The 21,573-nt window shown below is 48.3% G+C and overlaps 1 protein-coding gene across 21 annotated transcripts in view; it reads right to left on the bottom strand.

Annotated features, from left to right (window-relative positions):
* The window catches only part of TACC2 (transforming acidic coiled-coil containing protein 2), a 258,151-nt gene that overhangs the window by 64,092 nt on the left and 172,486 nt on the right, over positions 1 to 21,573 (bottom strand). For 13 of the 21 annotated variants that reach the window (XM_050804563.1, XM_050804557.1, XM_050804568.1 and 10 more), the window contains one exon: positions 4,168 to 4,332. The exons of the other annotated variants lie outside the window; for them this stretch is intronic. In XM_050804563.1, coding sequence (XP_050660520.1) covers positions 4,168 to 4,332 — 165 coding nt within the window. The remainder of the gene's footprint in view (positions 1 to 4,167; positions 4,333 to 21,573) is intronic. 21 annotated transcript variants of the gene reach the window in all.

Here is a 21,573-nt window from a genome sequence, read left to right as displayed (position 1 = left end):
CTTAACAATGGAGCGACCTGCTGAGACTCAACAGAATGGGGAGCCAGACTTCCCCAAAGGCAGGCAGGAGGTGGGAGGGTGGGCAGGCAGGCCACAAACAACCAGAGTCCACTACAGGATGCTCCCAGCTCCCCTTGACAAGCACGTGGCCTTAGGTAAGACACCTGACCTCCCAGGCCTGGGACTGTCACATAAATGGAGACATTAATGACCACAAGGATAATGCCTCCCCATTATTATTGCAGCTCTGACTCTGCCCTTGGCCTCCGAGCATTAAAAATCTGGGGAAATGGGGGCTGGGCACAGCGGCTCACGCCTATAATCTCAGCACTTTGGAAGGCCAAGGTGGGGCGAATCACCTGAGATCAGGAGTTCCAGACCATCCTGGCCAAGATGGAGAAACCCTGTCTCTACTAAAACTACAAAAATTAGCTGGGCGTCGTGGCGTGCGCCTGTAATTCCAGCCACTCAGGGGGCTGAGGCATGAGAATCGCTTGAACCTGGGAGGCAGAGGTTGCAGTGAGCCAAGGTCACGCCACTGCACTCCAGCCTGGGCGACAGAGCAAGACTCTGTCTCAAAAAAAAAAAAAGAGAAAATGTGGGGAAATGTAATTTTGCTAGCAAGCAGACCCAGTCCTCTATTTTACTTGGTCAAAGCTGCTGAGCTGGACAGGAAAGAGACCCTGGAGGCAGGAACAAACTGTGGCTGGTGCTAAGCCAGGCCGCCTGCAGACACCAGAGTGTACCGAAGAGAGGGCGAGCCCCGGGTCATGCTGAGGTCAACTTCAGCCTCCCCTCAAGGGGCACACAACCAGATCCAGGGCCAGGGGAGTACTTCCAGAATGAAGGGGCTCAGTGTGGCACTGTGCCCATGTGGGTGTGCATATGTGTGTCTGCTGAAACTCACTACCCTAACACAAACATACTTGGTTTTGAAATTGGCTTATTTGTGCCAATAGCAGGCTCCTCGCAAAAGAGACGTGACCTTCTAGTGGCTGAGGGCCCACTGCAGGAAGTGCAGAGTGACACACTAAGCCGGCCCCCACAACCCGGGCTCATGATTTCACCAATTTGTAACTGGACCCTGCTGCGTCTTCCTGGAGAAAGGCCAAACTGAATCAAGTGTCAGGAGAAATAAAGAAAAAAGAGCCTCGGACCGCCCTTTGAGTTTCCTTGCCTTCACACACAGGTATCTCCGAAGTCTCTTTGTAGCTAAACTACTTGATTGAGTAACTTAAATTGGAATCTTAAAATTCAGGTTTGGCCAGGGGCGGTGGCACATGCCTGCAATCCCAGGACTTTGGGAGGCCGAGGTGGGTGGATCACTGGAGGCCAGGGGTTCGAGACCAGCCTGGCCAACACGTGAAACTCTGTCTCTACTAAAAATATAAAAATTAGCCAGGTGTGGTGGTGGGTGCCTGTAATCCCAGCTACTCGGGAGGCTGAGGCAGGAGAATTACTTAAACCCAGGAGGCAGAGTTTGCAGTGAGCGGAGATCGTGCCACTGTACTCCAGCCTGGGTGACAGAGCAAGACTGTGTTTCAAAAAAAAAAAAAATCATTTTTTTCCCCCCGAGACTGATTCTTGCTCATCAACTAGACTGGAGTACAGTGGCACAGTCATAGCTCACTGTAACCTCAAACTCTTGGGCTCCAGAGAGCCTCCTGCCTCAGCCTCCCAAGTAATCTGGGACCACAGGTGTGTGCCACCACACCCTGCTGGTCTCAAATGACCCTCCCACCTCAGCCTCCCAAAATGGTGGGATTATAGGCATGAGCTACTGGGCCTGACCACTAAACTGAGACTCTTTTTTTTTTTTTTTCTGAGACAGAGTCTTGCTCTGTCCCCCACGCTGGAGTGCAGTGGTGTGATCTCGGCTCACTGCAAGCTCCACCTCCCGGGTTCATGCCATTCTCCTGCCTCAGCCTCCCAAGTAGCTGGGACTACAGGTGCCCGCCACTAGGCCCGGCTAATTTTTTATATTTTTAATAGAGATGGGGTTTCACCGTGTTAGCCAGGATGGTCTCAATCTCCTGACTTCGTGATCTGCCTGCCTTGGCCTCCCAAAGTACTGGGATTACAGGCGTGAGCCACCGCCTGTAATCTTAAAAAATGTAATAGAAAATGAGTTACTTGGCCGGGCGTGGTAGCTCACGCCTGTAATCCCAGCACTTTGGGAGGCCGAGGTGGGCGGATCACCTGAGGTTAGGAGTTTGAGACCAGCCAGGTCAACAAGGCGAAACCTTGTCTCTACTGAAAATACAAAAATTAGCCAGGAATGGTGGTGGGCGCCTGTAATCCTAGCTGCTTGGGAGGCTGAGGCAGGAGAATAGCTTGAAGCCGGGAGGCAGAGATTGCAGTGAGCCGAGATCACGCCATTGCACTCCGGCCTGGGCAACAAAAGCGAAGCTGTGTCTCAGAAAAAAAAAAAAAAAGAAAAAATAGAAAATGAGTTACTTATGGACACTATTAAGAAAAGAAAACTGAATTCAAAAAGACATAAGAAGGAGCTTTCAACAGGTTGTCATTAAAGTCCTTGTATTTTCTCTGGAGAGAAGTACAGTAACACCCTACCTATTCACAAGCCACTTAACAAGCAAACGAGTACCTACCCATCTGAAACACAACAGGACCCTAAAACACAAATATTTCTGTTCAACTAAGTCATGTGACACAGAGCTTGCACTAAAGGATCCTGCACATGACTCAATAAAAAGATCCGTCTGCTCTTCTCTGGAAACACACTTAGCCTTCTTTTACAGTCTAGTCTAATAGGTTTGGTATCTGGTTTCAGAACCCAAATCAAATGAGAAGAGGCAGGGTAATGTTGGAGGCAGGCACACAGATAGTACTGATAAAGAGTATGGCCGGGTGCGGGGGCTCACGCCTGTAATCCCAGGACTTTGGGAGGCCGAGGCGGGTGGACCACTAGAGGTCAGGAGTTCGAGACCAGCCTGGCCAACATGGAGAAACCCCATCTCTACTAAAAATACAAAAATTAGCTGGGCATGGTGGCATGTGCCTGTAATCCCAGCTACTCAGGAGGCAGAGGCAGGAGAATCACTTGAATGAACCCAGGAGGTGGAGGTTGTAGGGAGCCAAGATCACACCATTACACTTCAGCCTGGACAACAAGAGCAAAACTCAAAACTCCGTCTCAAAAAAAAAAAAAAAAAGAGTGTGTGACAGGCCAGGTGCAGTGGCTCACTTCTGTAATCCCGGCACTTTGGGAGGCTGAGGCAGGAGGATTGCTTGAGCCCAGGAGTTCCAGATTAGCCTGAGCAACATGATGAGATCCCAGCTCTACTAAAAATAAATAAATAAATAAATAAATAAATAAATAAGTAAATAAAAAAGAACAAGTGATAGTGGAGACAGAAAAACCATAAAGAAGATGCAAGAACTCAAAGAGCAGTCAGCTCTGGCCAACTGCTGGAGCTTCCCCAAGCACCTAGCAGGGGACAGACTCCCCATCGCTATCACCCCTCAGTAACATAATGGCTGTTAACGAAGGTGAGTGGGATTGCATGTACAATCAGGATAGCTCCCAGTTAGGTGATAAGTAGCAAAAAAAAAAAACCCAGCAAATTAAGAAATGTATATATAATATGAGCTTATTTCAGATAAAATAATTATATATAGACTTACACAAAGATACCTAAATACATATGTACACTGACGTACATAGATGTCTACGTACAGACACACACACATAAAAGCAACACATAGGTGTTGTTTATGTAAGTCAGAAAAAGATATTTAAACACGGGTACCAGAAACAAGGTTGCCTTGGTACAAGGGAGGATACAGGCCCCAACAAGGCAGAGCTCAGCCACCCTGCTGAGGACTCAGGGGTCTTCCCAGATGTGCTCAGCAAGTTCTTCCAAATCTCATCCAGGTCCTGGATACAATCAATACATGGAACCCAGTTGGGATCCGGTGTCCAGGGCAACATGGATTAAGGAAAGGAGCTAACGAGGAGTTTGGAAGAAGCAGAGGAGTGGCAAAAATGTAGCTGTCCCCCTCTGCATTGGCCAGAGAAGACACACCAACCAGGGCACCCCCCACCCCCAGGCTGTACTATCAGGGGTGCCTCGGGGACCCCCTCCAGGTGTCCCCCAGCCAGCAAGATCCATCCTGCATCAGAGGCTCATGTTCCACACTCACCAAGTGTCCTTCTGATTACAAGTATGGTTTCTCAGGCAGGTACCCAAGGACCAGGATGGGGGTGCCTCAGCCAGGTGCTGAGAAGTGTCAGGAATGAGAATAACTCCATGGCCGCTCACGTCAGCTGACAAGTTACAGTCCTTCAGAGCTCCCTCATGACTGATCCTGACAACAGGAGAGGCACATGGGTATCATTCCCTGAGTATTCACGGTTTCAGAAGGACCTATTCCCCATCACCTGCAGGCACCTGGGCTGGTGAACCAGACAGATAAGCTCCCACTCTCAAGATGCTCAAGTCCTCCTGGGTACTGAGGAGGAGAACTTGGAGCTAAGCGGCTCAGCATCTTGCCTGAGGGCTCAGAACCACTCAGGGGCAAGGGCAGAGCCAAGACAAGCATACACATCTTCTGAGCCTCAGCCTGACCCAAGTACCATCCCCACTCACGGAGGCTCCTGTATGTGAACAGGTTGGAGTCCTCACTTGCAAATCAGTCTCTGGTAGGTCCGGCAGCTGCCATATCCCAGAGCAGCCTTACCTCCAGGGGAACGAATCGCCAGAGTTTCTGCATCTAGATCCATAGCAGCCCATGGGGGCAGCCAGCCAGGCCCTCCACCCTGTTCTTTTGGCCCTTTCGCTCATATAAACAAGGAGGGGGTGTCTCACATGTCCATGCCATGCCATCCCAGCTGCAAAGGCCTGAGATTCTTGGAACCCACAGGGAGTGACATGGGAAGGCTGTCACATGGAGGTTCTCCCAGACCTCTGCAGGAGAGTCAGGTCAACCCGAATTCTGTTACTCTCATTAATCACATCCTGGGCAAAGGGTAACACTATCATAGGGCCAACGGGAGACTGAGAGGGTGACAGTCTCAGGGTAGAGTGTTGCAAAGATGAGGCCATAGGATTCAGAGCAGGAGCAGCTCTGGCCTTGGAATCCTGGCTCCTAAGCCCCCACCCCCTGGTTGTTCTTGGTTTGTTTGTTTTTTATTTTTATTTTTTGAAACAGAGTCTCACTCTCACCCAGGCTGGAGTGCAGTGGTGCAATCTTGGCTTACTGCAACCTCCACCTCCCAGGTTCAAGTGATTCTCATCCCTCAGCCACCCGAGTAGCTGGGATTACAGGCACGCCCCACCACACCCATCTAATTTTTTGTATTTTTGGTAGAGATGGAGTTTCGCCATCTCAGCCAGGCTGGTCTCGAACTCCTGGCCTCAAGCGACCCACCCACCTTGGCCTCCGAAAGAGCCAGGATTACAGACATGAGCTTAGGAGCCACCACGCCCGACCTGGCTCCTAAGCTCTTTATGTCAAATGTATCTTCACCTAACCTGTCTCTGTGTGTCTTTGAACCTGCCTGCCCCTGAGTCTCTCTGCCTCTTGTATATCTACCTTTCTTTCTCCACGCCATGCCCCCTTACTCTTCTCCTCATCTGGTCAAAATGAGGAAAGGCGTATTTGGAGGCTGCCCTGCTGACGAGAATCCCGCATTTTCCATCAATAATTAAAGCTCACGTATTTTGATTTTATAACTCGTCATTTAGTTTTGCCTTAAAAGCAGTACTTCAACACCTTGCGAATATGGGGAAAGGATCTGAAGGCTCTTAGTGCACAGGACAATCACACCCCTGCATTCATCTCTTGGTAATGTTTCACTCCGTGGAAACCCATTACTGTGTCCTGCTGAGAAGTCATTGTTTTTAACAAATACAGACACACCTTACATGCAGTTTTCAAACCAGTTGGCTAAATCCCAAGCAACTCAGAAAGTGTGGTGAGCTCCTGGTAGGAGCCAAGCAGCTGGAATTTTAATCAGGCATCACGCTCTCCCTGCCATGGATAACACGCACCTGAATTAGGCCTTCAGAGACCTGAAGCTTTGCCCGATTCAGACAGAACCTGCGTCCAGAGTAGGTTTCATGTTTGGTCTACTTCACTCATCCAAAAGCTGATGGTTCTCAGGGTCCTGCCCAGAGTAGCTGCTCAACAAATACCTCCCACAGCGCTCCTCCCTCATCAGAAAGGCAAACTCCCCAGAGTTCTTTCCCTGCTCTGCTAAATATGGCAACCTGTGGTCTACTGTGTGTCTCAACCAGTCTCAATCACAATTTGGCACATACAAATAAAGTGCGCAAACCCAGATGTGGGATGGAGAAGCTGCAACGGCTTAGTAGAAAGCCTGAAAATCTAGAAATTTCTAAAAGCGTATTTTCTACCACAGTCTGCAAGCAGTGCAATAAAGCAGCACAATCACGAGGAAGAAAGACTTGAATCTTTGGTTCCTTTCTCCTAACCTCTTTACATGATAAAAAAAAGAAAAAAAAAAAAAAAAAAATAGCTGGTAAACAGCACACTAATTGTAGGGAATAAGTATTGTTCAATGCCTTGAAAATGTGCTTTTCCTGCTTCCGATGTTTTCACACCATTCTCTCATACATAATGCAGCATCCTCAACTCAGTCTTTAACCCACTTATTAAAAATTCTGAAATGATAAAGTCTAAATTAAAGCACTTTCTTCACATATTAATATATGAATTATACGATTCTGACATCTCGTAGAAGAAAACAGCACCACAGCCATCAAACATGAGTATCAACTGATCTGGTTCCAAATTCATGCGAGGTGAGTAACTTTGGAGAGGTTACTTAACACCCCTGGGCATCAGTTTCTTTGTCTATGCAATGGGCAATAGAAGGTAGTAGATGGGTTGCTTTCAGAGCTGAGTTTATATTTGTAAAGCATCTCGCACAATGCCAGGCACTTAGAAGATATTGACTGGCTCCAGTCCTTAAAGTGTTAAAATTCTACAGCCAAAATTATCGCATCTTTCTTTCACCTTAACACAATAAAGAAACATGAACCACGGCCACGCTCCCAGGAGCCAGGGGACAGCTGTACCAATGATTCCTGAGTTTACAGAGCTATGCAAAAAGAATGTGATTTTCTTGCTCTTCCCACACATCCCTCAATGCCCTGTACAGCATACACGCACAGACACATACTGCTAAAGTGGCTGTGGGCAAGGGATTGTAAAACTTAGCAATAAATTTCACGTGAATATTCACTGAATTAATTCACAGCCACTCAAGAGAGATACTGTAATCAGCCAAACAGAAGAAGGGCTGCCTGGCACTGTTTGTTCTAGGCGCTAGGATGCCTTAAAATTTCTCCCTCTTGGCCAGGCGTGGTGGCTCATGCCTGTAATCCCAGCACTTTGGGAGGCTGAGGTGGGTGGATAACCTGAGGTCAGGAGTTCAAGACCAGCCTGGGCAACATGGTGAAACCCTGCCTCTACCAAAAATACAAAAATTAGCTGGGCATGGGGGCGCGTGCCTGTAATCCCAGCTGAGGCAGGAGAGGCTGAGGCAGGAGAGGCTGAGGCAGGAGGCTGAGACAGGAGAATTGCTTGAGCCTGGGAGGCAGAGGTTGCAGTGAGCTGAGATTGTGCCACTGCACTCCATGCAGCCTGGGCGACAGAGCAAGACTCCTTCTCAAAAAAAAGAAAAACAAAAAAAAATTCTTGGCCGGGCGCGGTGGCTCAAGCCTGTAATCCCAGCACTTTGGGAGGCCGAGACGGGCGGATCACAAGGTCAGGAGATTGAGACCATCCTGGCTAACATGGTGAAACCCCGTCTCTCCTAAAAAAAATACAAAAAACTAGCCGGGCGAGGTGGCGGGCGCCTGTAGTCCCAGCTACTCGGGAGGCTGAGGCAGAAGAATGGCATAAACCCGGGAGGCGGAGCTTGCAGTGAGCCGAGATCCGGCCACCGTACTCCAGCCTGGGGGACAGAGCGAGACTCCGTCTCAAAAAAAAAAAAAATTATTCCTCTTGCACTCCCTGGGAAGGGAGACTTCACAAAGCTAAGACATGAAGAGTGAAAAAGGAGTCAGTCATTAGAACTGGGGGGAAGAAAGTTTCAGGCAGGGAGAACAAAAAGATGAAGAGCCCTGAGGTAGGAAAGGGAAGGAGGGTGGCAGGTACAAGGAATGGGCTTTAGGTCATTTAAGAAAACAAAGTGGGCAAGGAGGAGGAAGTCTGCCAGGAGACCCGAGAGGAGGGTAACAATGACAATCACCTGGCCTCGTTGAGACCCATGAGGAGTCTGAAAGTCACTGAGGGTTACTCAGGGAAAGGACTCGCCCTGAGTTGCTGTTTTTTTTGGAGACACCGTCTCACTCTGTTGCCCAGGCTGGAGTGCAGTGGCGCAATCATGGCTCACTGCAGCCTCGACCTCTTGGGCTCAAGTGATCCTTCCAACCTCAGCCTCCTGAGTAGCTGGGACCACAGATACGTGCCACTACTCCCGGCTATGTATTTTTTTAATTTTTTGTAGAGATGGTGGCTCCCTATGTTGCCCAGGCTGGTCTCAAACTACCGAACTCAAGCGATCCTTCCACCTCAGCCTCCCAAATAACTTGGACTACAGGTGTGAGCCACCACGTCTGGCTAATTTTTTAAAAACATTTTTTGCAGAGACAGGGGCTCCCAGTGTTTCCCAGGCTGGTCTCAAACTTCTGGGCTCAAGCGATCCCCCTGCCTCGGCCTCCTAAAGTGCTGGGATTACAGGCATGAGCCCCCAGGCCTGGCCACTGAGTTGTTTTCAGAAGGCCATTTGACAACTGTGAGAACAGCAGCAGGAGCAGAAGTGAAAGCAGAAGGGTATGGAGCTTGCTCGCCACCAAGGTGAGAAGTGGCCGGGTTTGAGTCACATGTAAAAGTAGGGGTTAGCCCGGGCATGGTGGCTCACGCCTGTAATCCCAGCACTTTGGGAGCCAAGGCAGGCGGATCAGGAGGTCAGGAGATCGAGACCATCCTGGCTAACATGGTGAAACCCTGTCTCTACTAAAAATACAAAAAATTAGCCAGGCGTGGTGGCGGGTGCCTGTAGTCCCAGCTACTCAGGAGGCCGAGGCAGAAGAATGGCGTGAACCTAGGAGGCACAGCGTGCAATGAACCGAGATCACACCACTGTACTCCTGCCAGGGCGACAGAGCGAGACTCCATCTAAAACAAAACAAAACAAAAAAAAAGTAGGGGTTAAAGTGAAGGGCATCAAGGAAAGATCTGAGATCCCAACCTGTACTTTTGGAAAGTTTTGGCATTGCTTTATACTTGCACTATAATTGATACCAGGAAGATAATAGCTTTTTCTTAATTCTCAGAGATTCTCAATCTTTTATATACTGGTTGATTGAAGAGTAACAAAAATGTCAGAGCCATAATCAGTGGTTTAAATATGACAAGGCAGATAAGTAATCTCAGATTTCAATTACATATCAGACCTCTAATGAGCAGATACAATTTTCCACATCACATAAGCATCAGTGTCTCAAGGTTAAGAGTTAAAATAGATGCTCAGACCTGACCTTCTTGCCAACGAACTACTCAATTTCACGATGGAAGAAATAGGATAAGGTATTGAATCTGACAACAGTCACCTGGCTTTTCCTCTTCATCACGACTTTCAGACCTCTGACTTACAAACATGCTTCAGCGTTCTGTAACTTTCATGGCAAGGTGTTAAAGAGCAGCTTTGTGCTTTGTTTTCTCAAATCTCCTTCATCAAAGGCTCCAAGTTCTCCATTATCTCAACGTTCCTGCTACTTAAAAGTCACACTTCCGGTTTCACTTGGAATTTTAATATGTTGCATTAAAAAAAAAAAAAAAGTAGGGGTTTATCCTGTGTTTTGTTGAGACAGGGTCTCACTCTGCCCAGCCTGGAGTGCAGTGGCCTGATCACCGCTCACTGCAGCCTCAAACTTTAAGGCTCAGGTGATCCTCCCACCTCAGCCTCCCGAGTAGCTGGGACTACAGGCGCACCCCATGGCTAATTTTTTGTAATTTTAGTAGAGACAAAGTTTCACCATGTTGGCCAGACTAGTCCCAAACTCCTGGCCTTAAGTGATCCACCTGTCTTGGCCTCCCAAAATGCTGGGATTACAGGCGTGAGCCACTGCACCCGACCCTTTATCCTGTTTTCTTAACTCAGCACAGGATGCGCTGATCCAGCATCAGAAATAAGGAAGAATTGGCCAGGTGCGGTGGCTCATGCCTGTAACCCAGCACTTTGGGAGGCCGAGGATGGCGGATCACCTGAGGTTGGGAGTTTGAGAGCAGCCTGGCCAACATGGGGAAACCTTGCCTCTACTAAAAATACAAAAATTAGCCACGCGTGGTGGCGTGTGCCTGTGATCTCAGATACTAGGGAGGCTGAGGCAGGAGAATCGCTTGAACCTGGGAGGTGGAGGTTGCAGTGAACCAAGATTGCGACACTGGACTCCAGCCTGGGTGACAAGAGCAAGACTCTGTCTCAGGACAGGACAAGACAGGACAGAACAGGACAGGAAAGGAAAAGAAAAAACCCTTATAAAAGAGGCCATAGAGAGACCCCTCACTCCTGCTGCCATGCAAGGACACAGCAAGAAGGTGCTATGAGCCAGAAAGCAGGCTCTGGCCATAAGCCAAATCTAACTTCATCTAAGACTTTCCAGCCTACGAAACTGTTAGAAATAAATTTATGTTATTTATAAGTCACTCAATTTATGGGATTTTGTTGTAGCAGCCCAAAAAGTCTAAGATGTCCAGAGGTGGCCTCAGCCATCCTATCATTGTATATCAAATGCTGTCCATCTTTGATCTTGGCAGATTTGCTTCCTGACACCAGAACCCAGGGTTAAACCCAGGGTTTAGGGGCCTCCCAGAGGCATGAAATGCTGCCCCTTTGCCTCCTCAGTGAATCTGGGGCGTGTTGTTCTACCCAGGATCTGGAGCTTCTAGCAGGGACCATGGCAGTTCTGGAAGGGCCGTGCTCAAGTTTTGCCCCTGTACACCTCTGAAATCCACACTCCCAATTCTTTCTGCGACAGAATAATGCTGTTTGTTTGCGATCACAGATCACAGCCCCAGAGGCTTGGGCCTTATCTCCTCCCCAGCTTCATTCTCCTGCTGCTCAGAAAACCTTTCACCTCTGAGCCATCCACTCCCTGGGCCATCATTTTATTTATTTTAGAGACAGGTCTCACTATGTTACCCAGGCTGGAATGCAGTGGCTATTCACAGGTACAATCATTGTGCCCTGTAGCCTTGAACTCCTACGCTCAAGTGACCCTCCTGCCTCAGCCTCCCAAGCAGCTGGGATTACAGGTTCGTGCCATCATCTCTGCAACTCCGTCCTCCCATCATTATAATTTTTAAAAGGCCCTGTGCACAATCATCTCATTGTTTTTCAAACTGCATCTTCCAAATGCAGTTGACTTTCTCCCTGTTCAGCCTCCCTCCACTGCTCCTTCCAAAATGAGAATGGTTTATCTGAAATTCTTAAATTCCTACCGCCCTCCTTTTCTGTGCTGGGCTCAGGACATACCACCCCAAAATATAACTGTAGGAGACCAGAATACACCACCCCAAACTATGCTTGTCATATCTGGGGCTGGTTATTCTGAGAAACTGCAGACACAGGAGTAGCTCTGAAAAGCTGTCCTTTTGTAAAACACATTGATATCCATCAAGAAAATCTACATTAGTAAAGTATCTCTATCAGGACAGGGGCTGCTCCAGGCAACTGTGATGAACCAAGAGATTTCATAGGTATAACAAGACCACATTTACTCACCCTACACTTCCTCCCCTCACCCCTCCATAAGTTGTCTCCACCACCCACCAGAAGCCCCAGGCCCCTCTTCTTTCTGTGGCTCAGGGTGCTATATAAGCTTCCCTCTTCTGACCCTTCTTTTGAGTCTCATATTTTGTGGGACTCCCAGCAGTACACACATAATTACTGCATTTTTTTCTCCTGTTAAGCTATTGTATGTCCATTTAATTTGTAGCCCAGTCAAAGAAGCTAGGGGGGCGGAGGAAGCCAGTTTTCCATCTCCTACATTTGCTGACTTGCTGTGACTAATCTCATTCAAATTCTGGCTTCCTAGGGCCACATCAGGCCTTTCAGCAGCTTGAATCTGCATGGTTCTCTACAAGGCCACACATTTTACAGAGAAAAAAAAAATCTATTTTTGTCTACACATATGATGTGACTCTTTCTCTTTAGCTAGGATGAGCTGTGAGCACTGGCATGAGTCCCCTAGTCCCTCACAGAACAAAAGCCAGCCTATTTCAAACAACTCCCCTGTGGGAGCCTCTGATGCACAAAACCACTGTCTATCCGGGCGCAAGAGCCAAAGTTCTTTATTGATCAGGGAGGACCTGAAGGGAGAATTTCAGGAATGCCAATTTCCAAACAATCCTAAATGACAAAGCCAGCCTCTTCTAAGAATAAGGACCCATATATTAAAAGAGCCAGACCTCTGAGTTTACAAATGTGAAAACTCAGAATGAAAGTCAACTTGAGTGGCACCCAATCTTCATCGCAGCCACCATTCTGCCACTTTGGCCTTTTCTCTCTTACAACTTGACTACTCCAATTTCATCTTCATAGACATATATATATATACACACACACACATATGTGTGTGTGTGTGTATTTTTTGAGACAAAGTTTCGCTCTGTTGTTCAGGCTCGAGTGCAGTGGTGCAAACACGACTCACTGCAGCCTCAACTCCTGGGTTCAAGTGATCCTCCCACCTCAGCCTCCCAAGCAGCTGTGACTATAGGCGTGCGCCACCACACCCAGCTAATTTTTGTACTTTTTGAAACAGGGTTTTGCCATGTTGTCATGCTGGTCATGTTGCATGGGCTGGTCTCTAACTCCTGAGCTCAAGCAATCTGCCTGCCTCAGCCTCCCAAAGTGCTGGGATTACAAGTGTTGAGCTACCGTACCCGGCCCATCTTCTAAAATTTTTGACCAATAAAATATTACCTCTGGATAGTGAGAAGATATTTCCCTGGGTCCCTGAGTTGTAGACAATTCAGACAGTCTCCAGGAAAGTCTGTACCTGGTCACCCCTATACCTTCGGTTCCTTTCCTCTTACTCTGTCAGGCATTTAAGCTCTGAATTTTTGAAAGCATAGTCACATTTGAAGAAGTGGAAGAAAAACAGTATCCAGAAAAATAAAAATTCACATAATTTTGAGCCTACATTGAGAAATGCAACATGTGAACCCAAGGAGTGAGCACAAAGAACAGAAACAGCATTCTGGACAGAACGGGGTCTCAGCAGGCTTGTTTCTGAAGGTTAGTGCGGGCATGAAGGGGTTTCCTTGTTGTCACAAACAGTTCAGGAGTGATAACTAATGTATCCTTTCCCATATTAACCAATGTATCCTTTCCCACATTAACTAATGTATCCTTTCCCATATTAACCAATGTATCCTTTCCCACATTAACCAATGTATCCTTTCCCACATTAACTAATGTATCCTTTCCCATATTAACCAATGTATCCTTTCCCATATTAACTAATGTATCCTTTCCCACATTAACTAATGTATCCTTTCCCATATTAACCAATGTATCCTTTCCCATATTAACTAATGTATATTTTCCCACAATGCATCAGTGTTTCAGTGTTTTTCTTCACCAAAAATTATGCTGTATTTAAAATACAAAACCGGGCCAGGTGCAGTGACTCATGCCTGTAATCCCAGCACTTTGGGAGGCCAAGGCAGGAGAACTGTTTGACCTCCGGAGCTGGAGACCAGCCTGGGCAACATGGCAGAAACCCCATCTCTATAAAAAATACATAAATTAGCCAGGCGTATCCCAGCTACTAGGGAGGCTGAGATGGGAGGATCATCTGAGCCTGGGTAGGCTGATGCAGCAGTGAGCCATGACTGCCACTGCACTCCAGCCTGGGCAACAGAGTAAGACTCTGTCTCAAAATAAGTAAATAAAATTTAAAAATAAATGAAACCCACAGTGATCTCCTTTTCATGGGGAATCTAAAATAAAGCCAAACTCATAGAAACAGAGAGTAGAATGCTGTTTACCAGAGGCTAGGACATGGGGGAGAGATGTTGGTCAAAGGCACAAAATTTCAGTCAGCTAAGAGAAATTAGTTCAACTACCAGTTAGTTCAACAGTTACACTAAGTACAGCTTAGTGACTATATCTAGTCAATAACAATGTGCTATATACTTGAAAATTGCTAAGAGTAGATTTTAAGTGTATTCTACACACACAAAAAGTAGGGGAAGTAATACACTAATTAGCTTGATTTAGCCATTCTACAATGGAATTTTTATTTGTCAACTAAAAAACACAGAAGCACAGTGTTTCACGAATGTTTTATGCACCAATTCTTCTCCTGGTTCCCTAAACACTTACGTATTCTCTTTACCTACAGAATTATTTAGCAACAGAGAGGGAGATAGGGTATTAATTCCATTTCACTGACATCACAAATGAGGCCCTGAATGCCAGTCGTGTCAAGCCCATGGAGTCTGAGTGGGCACTGTCATGTGTCCAGAAACCTAGATAGATCTGGGCAGGCTCTATCTTGGCAGTGCTGGCTGAGTTTACCAGGCACACCCTCAGCCTCCAGGCCACCTGTCTTGTTGGTCCAGGTAAAATATGCAGGTCACAGATATAGACTGATAGTCGCACCCACTGGAAAAACAAAGAGGAAACAGAGGAACTACAATCAGGACAAAGAACCCTTGGACAGTCTACCAAGCCCCGTGGCACGACCAGGACAACAGGGATAGTCCCATCCCACAAAGGCAGAGAGAGAGGAGGCGCCGGGCAGAAGAGCTCCGCCGGCTGCAGCCTAGGCTTGGCTTGGCTCAGCCCAGCCCAGCCCAGCCCAGCCCACTTCCCTGTCTATGGGAGCAGGTGGCTGCTGGCCTCAGGTCATGGAGCCTGGAACGTGCATGGGGCTGAGGGTAAGAGCTGTGCCCCAGAGAGGCGGCTGGCATTCATGGTGTGTGCTCCATAGCAGGCTCAGCCACGCTCTTCCCTTATCTGTTACCAGAAAGGCTGGGCAGGAAGGGCATGGAGAAGGAAGACCTCTGGCTCCTGAAGTCCTGCTTCCCCTCATCTCACAGGGCAAGTGAAGGACCACCTTCCACAGACACGCTTTCCCTTCTTGCCTAGTGCTCTTCCCCACTGACCCCAGGGCCATCAGCAGCAGGGCTCCTAGGAACACAGTGCCACGTATGACCACACTCCTCCAGCCCCTTGCCTCTCCTGTGTCTCGTGTCACTTCTCTTAGGCTGTGCCCTGGCATGTAAAGATGCTCGCGACAAGTGCCAGACCTGGAAGTCGCCCCGGGAGCAGGTTGCCTCCCATGGCCTCCCCAGTTAGGGCAGGAGACTGAGCTGAGCTATCAAGGGGCATTTGTGGACCAAGCCAAAGCCCACAGCGTAGAGCCCGGCTCTCCTTTCAGGGCCCTCACCTCCCCAGCCTGGCTCTGGGAAGTCCCCTAGCAGCTGGAAGCCAGTATGTCTGTCAAGAAGGCTGCAGAGAGGACGAGGCAGCCCCAGGAAACCACAAGAGTAAGTCAGCTGTTCTAGATCAAAGGTGATTCGAAAACCCAAAAACTCTGATGCTTTGGGCTTTTTGGGGTTTTCTGGGGTGAGGAGGGCCCATTTTTCTAAAGCCATGCTAGCAATTACCCCTGGAGGAATTCCACCTGTCAGGCACAGGCGATATATGCCCTCTTTTCTCTAAGTCAGTTTGAATTGGTTTTCTTTTCTACTTGCAACCAAAGGTACCCAAGCTGAGGCCACAGGCAAAGCCCGTCTGAGGATGTTCTGGGTGCAGCTCTGCCCAGAAACACCTCTTTTGGCCCCAGGCTCCTGGTCACAAGCCTTCACCTGCTCACACAAACTCCACCAGTCACTGGTTTGGGGGTCCAAACGCAGCGCTCTCACGCAGGGGCCAGAATGCCAAAGGGACGGCCTGCCCCTCACCCCCTGCCCTCCCCGGCTGCCTCTCGCTCACCCTCTGTGCACTCCTGGCTTTTCCTCCTGCCACAAGAGCCTGGTGCTGTGAGGGATGTTCCTCACTCCCCCAGCAGCCCCGCGCCCCAGGACGGCATCTTAGGGCCATTCATGAAAGGCAATGGGCAGTCACAGGATCCTCTTCTGAAAGAGGCTCAGCTGGGAAGTTCCATGCAGGGTCTAAATGTGCGCAGATGTTCTCCCTAAAGTAAAGCCAATAAAGCCAACCTCTCCCGCCTTCTTCCTGGAGGGAAAATACTTCCAGACCACTGTAGGCACCTCCCTTTAATGCAGAACAATGAACAATGTGCAGCTTCCACCAGGGGCCTGGATGAGTGGCACAGAGGAGCCACCGTGAGAGGCTGGAGCCCCTTGGATGTGGCTGTTTCTCAAGTACAGAGACCCAGATCTGAGCCCCATGAAGGGTGGTGCTGGCACAGGACTGCAGCAGCAAACTCAGCTCCTCCTGGGTGGGCAGCAACAACAGACTGTGCCCTCCCGGCCTGATTCTCTCCCCAGCAGCAGCCGGAGAGCAGCCCAGGTATTTTCTAAATGTCAAGCTTCAACCTAGACCAATAGCATGCTGTAACCATGAGTCAAAACATAACATTAAGAGCCAGCAGTCACGGGTCATATCCCTGCAGCCTTGAGTACAATCTAGCTCATCTCTAGGGCTCTACATTCAGGCTTGGATGGTTTTAACTCAGGCCAGTCTCAACAGGTGTCGGGTACCGAGAGCCCATACATTTGTCCAACCACCTCTGGGCTTGCTGGGCCTCAGGAGGGGTCAGCTTTCTCTGAAGATGGCTACAACTATTTTCCATTGGGCTAAACACAGTAAACACCCACCCTCCTTGGAACCGACCTCTAGAACATCCCTGAGGAGCTACATGGAGACAGAAAAGAAAAAAATACTTCAAAGCAAAGATACATGGAAGCGCCTGGGCCAAGGGCCCAACGAGGCTCGTTTTTATTCCCAAATTAACCATCCACTGCATTTCTTCACGAGAGAAAGGATTTGCAATCTAAGCTGTTTCACCACGTGGGAAGAGGCCTCTGATCTGAATTTACCAAATGATACGTCCACCTACAAACATTTTCTTTTAGCGCATTGAAAGTTGAAGGGAAAAGATTAAAATGACTACCTGACTTACTTTGAATAATGACTAGCCAGAAAGACCTAAGTGATATTTCACAAATGATGTGCTGGGGGATTTAAAGCTTCTGTTATTTCTAAAATCCTGATGTTTCCAGTTCTAACATCCACAGACTCTGGAACTCCACAAACACCTTGGAGTAAGTGAAGCTGGAATGTTGATGGTAAACTTGGCCCAGCAGCTGGCCTGAGTTCCCGGCCCCATAAGGACACAGAGCCACTGTGACTGCCTGACAGCAGGGCTCTGGGAAACCCTGAGCAGAGGAGCCACCCCACCCTGCCTCCACCCCCCTACCTCGGCCTCCACTGCTCTGCCCAGAGCCCAAGGCTTCTGTTTCAGGCAAGAAGAGATGCATCCATCCACTTCCATTTAAGGAGAAAGTAGAGGAAAAGGCAAAAGCAGAAACTCAGAGGAAACAAGACCTTCTGAATAAGGAGGCAGACAGGTACAAAACCTGCGGGGAGGCCTACCACCCCCACTGGATTTATTGCACACCCACGGGATGTACTGTACAAACGACCCACCTTCCTTTGTACAAGACCCACTGCTTTCCTTTGTAAAGGCTAAGAATGCAGGAACAAAGGCAATCTATTGCTCACGGCCACATGCCAGCCTCCTCACAAGCCCTGCAGCGCTTGCAGCAGACTCCTGGTCTACCCAGCCGGCAACTTCCTTGGGTGGAAGGAGATAAAGGCAGGAAAAAAACAGACCAGCCAAGGGATGGAGCAGAAGACGCCCACTGAGGGGAGTGGATGGAGCGTGCTAAGTCTCTGAGGCCAGACAGCGTTGTGTGTTCAAAGAAGTGACAGGCGACCAGAGTCCTGGTGAACATCAGGCGAGGGCAGGAGGGGCGGGAGCCAGGTGGCAGGGCCTGGAGGCGCTAGCAAGGGGTTTGGATTTTAGACTAAAAGCAATGGGAAGCAGATCCAGGTTTTAACCATGGAAGTCCAAGGATGTGGACTGTTCTAGAAAAAAGGGAGGTGAGGGAAAAGTGAAGATAAGACTTAATTACCACGGTCAGGCACAGTGGCTCACGCTTGTGATCCCAGCACTTTGGGAGGCTGAGGAGGGCAGATCATTTGAGGTCAGGAGTTCAAGGCCAGCCTGGCCAACATGGTGAAACCCCATCTCTACTAAAAATACAAAATTAAAACACCGTCTCTACTAAAAATACAAAAATTAGCTGGGCACAGTGGCGTGCGCCTGTATTTCCAGCTACTTGGGAGGCCGAGGCAGGAGAATTGCTTGAACCCGGGAGACGGAGGCTGTAGTATGGCCGAAATCATGCCACTTCACTCCAGCCTAGGGGACAGAGTGAGACTCCGGCTCAAAAAAAAAAAAAGACTTGATCATCAGGTTTCCGGTTTGAGCACCTGGGTGAATAAGATTCCAGGTGTTGAGATGAGGAAGAGCGGGGTGGGGCTGGGTTTGTTTAAAATGTACATTTGTTTTTGTTTTTGAGAGGAAGATGGTCATCAGAGTTCTACATTGGACATGTTGAGCCTGAGCTATCCAGGAGAAATCCAAGAGGAGATATGAAGTAAACAATTGAACTGAGGCTGGGTACAGTGGCTCACGCCTGTAATCCTAGCACTTTGGGAGGCCAAGGCAGGAGGATCACTTGAGCCCAGGAGTTCAAGACCAGCCTTGGGCAATATAGGGAAGCCCTGTCTCTACAAAAACTTTAAAAATTAGCCAGGCATTGTGGCGTGCACCTGTATTCCCAGCTACTTGGCAGGCTGAGGCAGGAGCATCACTTGAGCCTGGGAGGTGAAGGATGCAGTGAGCCGTGATTGTGCCACTGTATTCCAGTCTGGGTGACAGAGTGAGACCCTGTCTCAAAAAAAAAAAGGAAAATTACAGTGCTCAGATGAGAGGGAAGGATATAAATTGCGGCATTATCAGCACATATTATTTAAGTCCATCAGCATAAATGAGATGTCTTAGAGAGGGAGAGAACAGAAAACAAAAGACTGCCAGGCCAAAGGGGACATAAGTCTGAGCCCTGTACCAACCATCCGTATAACCTGGAATCAGCAAACTACAACCTACAGCCTGTTTTTAGAACTAAAACTTCACAGAACATGTTTTCACAGAACATGGATTTATATGTTGTCTCTGGCTGCTTTTGAACTGTAACAGCAGAGATGTTGCACAAAGACCGAATGGCCCGGAAAGCCTAAAATATGTACTATGAGGTCTTTTACGGAAGTTTGCTGACCCCTTAATTTAAACCATCTAGAGGACTCAGTTTCCTTATCTATAAAAGTCACCCACCTTGCAGGATTAAGGGATATAGTTATTTCTATAATGAAAAAAATCTAGCGCACAGACACGGCATACAAGAGTTTCTGCTGAATGGGAGCCTGCTCAGCGGGCTTTTCACTCCTGGTTTCAACACTGCAGCACCCAGCTCTGTTTCCATATTTGGCAATGGCGTTTAAATAGCACACACCTGCACTCCAGACACAACTGCTAAAGTGAATTTGTAAATATAAACAGAAATGTCATCTGAGCTACTGCTTCCAACACAGGATAGATATGTGTCAGCAGTTCTGACTCAGTCAATTCTTTGTAGCCAACCAGTCTCCCCTAAACCCCTGTCCAGCCTGAAACAAAAGCATCAGTCCATGAACAATTGGTTTTCACAGAACAATCGCTTACAATGCCTAAGTCCTCACCATTAATCTTAAAGGGAAGAAACAGAATTGTTCAGCATTGCTTGCTTACCCCAGAACCCTGCCCTAGCTTGGGTAAATCCATTTGGCAAGAACAGCCAATCATGTTTCAGAATAAAGTTGTTTCCTAGGCAACCAAAAATCTAGCCACAGAAACAGGCTGTAGACAGTAGAAAGAAACACAGGGATGGGAATGGGAGGGTCGATGGAGAAGAGTGACCCAGAATCCACTGACCTTGATCTGATGTTTACCTGCAGTGCCACACTCAATCAGTATCCAAGTCCTAGCTGTTCACCCTATCCTCGACAGGGCACCCTGTCCCAGGGCCCCAGCCTGGCATGGCCCCTTGGATGATTGGTAGCTACCTGGAGGACCTCGGAATATATTTGCCTTCAGCCCACCTAAGAGAAAGCCTCCAGGCAAGTACCACAGAGAAGATAGTGAAGGCCCAGGATCCTTACGAACATGGGCACAGGGCCACTCTGGTGATATCTAGGAATAATGGCAGGGAAAAATGCACCTGAGCTTCCTTTGGGACTCAATCTCCCCCTCCCACTCTACAGATAATTTTGCAGCTTATTCTATTTTAGGGGAGAAAAAACTCTATTGTGTCCAACAGTAATAGTCAAAGTAAAATTTCCCTCCAGGAACTCAGAAACTGGCTGCAACCCACATTAGGAATGCTGTCATTTAAGCTAAAGGATTTAGCCAAGAGTTGTCCTAAGAAACAAAGCCTTGAAAAAGATCTATGGCTGGGTGTGCTGGCTCATGCCTGTGATCTCAACACTTTGGGAGGCTGAAGCGGATGGCTCACTTGAGCCCAGGAGTTCGAGACCAGCCTGGGCCACGTAGCAAGGCTCCGTCCCTACAAAAAAATTATTAAAAAAAAAAAAAATAGCTGGGCATGGTGATGTGTGCCTATAGTCCCAGCTACTTGAGAGGATGAGGTGGGAAAATCCCTTGAGTCCAGAAGGTCGAGGCTGCAGTGAGCTGCGATCACACTGTTACATATGAGCCTGGGCAACAGAGTGAGACACTGTCTCAAAAAAAAAAAAAAAAAAAAAAAGAAGAAGAAGAAAAAAAAAGATCTAATGAGAGCTGAAGAAAGATTCCTGCGTGGAGCCCCAGCGGCTGTTCCTGGCCTTCTGAGTGACTGACAGGCCGGCAATTTCAGGCACAGGGCATTTCCACTTTAGCAGTTTTCTGGCACTTACGTCTTTCTTGGAGTCTTTACAGATGTGGCATCTCACCTCTGAAAACCCTGCAAGGCAGGAGGGGCAGGATCAGAGTCATCGGATTTTCTCTACAGCTCCCAAAGGTCAGGAACCACATGAGGGAAGGGACCAGAACCCCACTTCTAACCATAGGTGCGTGGAGAGCTCCAATCTCTCCACCTACTGCGGTGGTACCCGAGATCCTTCTTTTGCCTGGCCTCTCTCCAGCTACATCTGATCCCACCCACTTCTGAAATCTCAGCCAACTCATCAACTTCCCCAAAGTAGCTCCCAGTCCAGTTTTCTTGTCTGTCTTGGCCAATGCCACTTCTTTCTCTTAAGTTACCAGGGTATGAAACTTCCACTTTGTACTTGCCACTGTCTCTTCTCTTCTCTCCCCCATCTCGTCCATCACAGAGCCTGTTGCTTCCTCCTCCATCACTTCTCTCTCATCCACCCTGGCCCCTCTACTTCGATCCATGGGTCTACAGAGGTATGGGTTTCCGTATTTGTGATTT

This window comes from Macaca thibetana, chromosome 9 (genome assembly GCF_024542745.1).
Source record: "Macaca thibetana thibetana isolate TM-01 chromosome 9, ASM2454274v1, whole genome shotgun sequence".
Taxonomy (NCBI): Eukaryota; Metazoa; Chordata; class Mammalia; order Primates; family Cercopithecidae; genus Macaca; species Macaca thibetana.
Note: the sequence above shows the minus strand (reverse complement) of the source record. Positions and strands in the feature narration are given on the sequence as shown.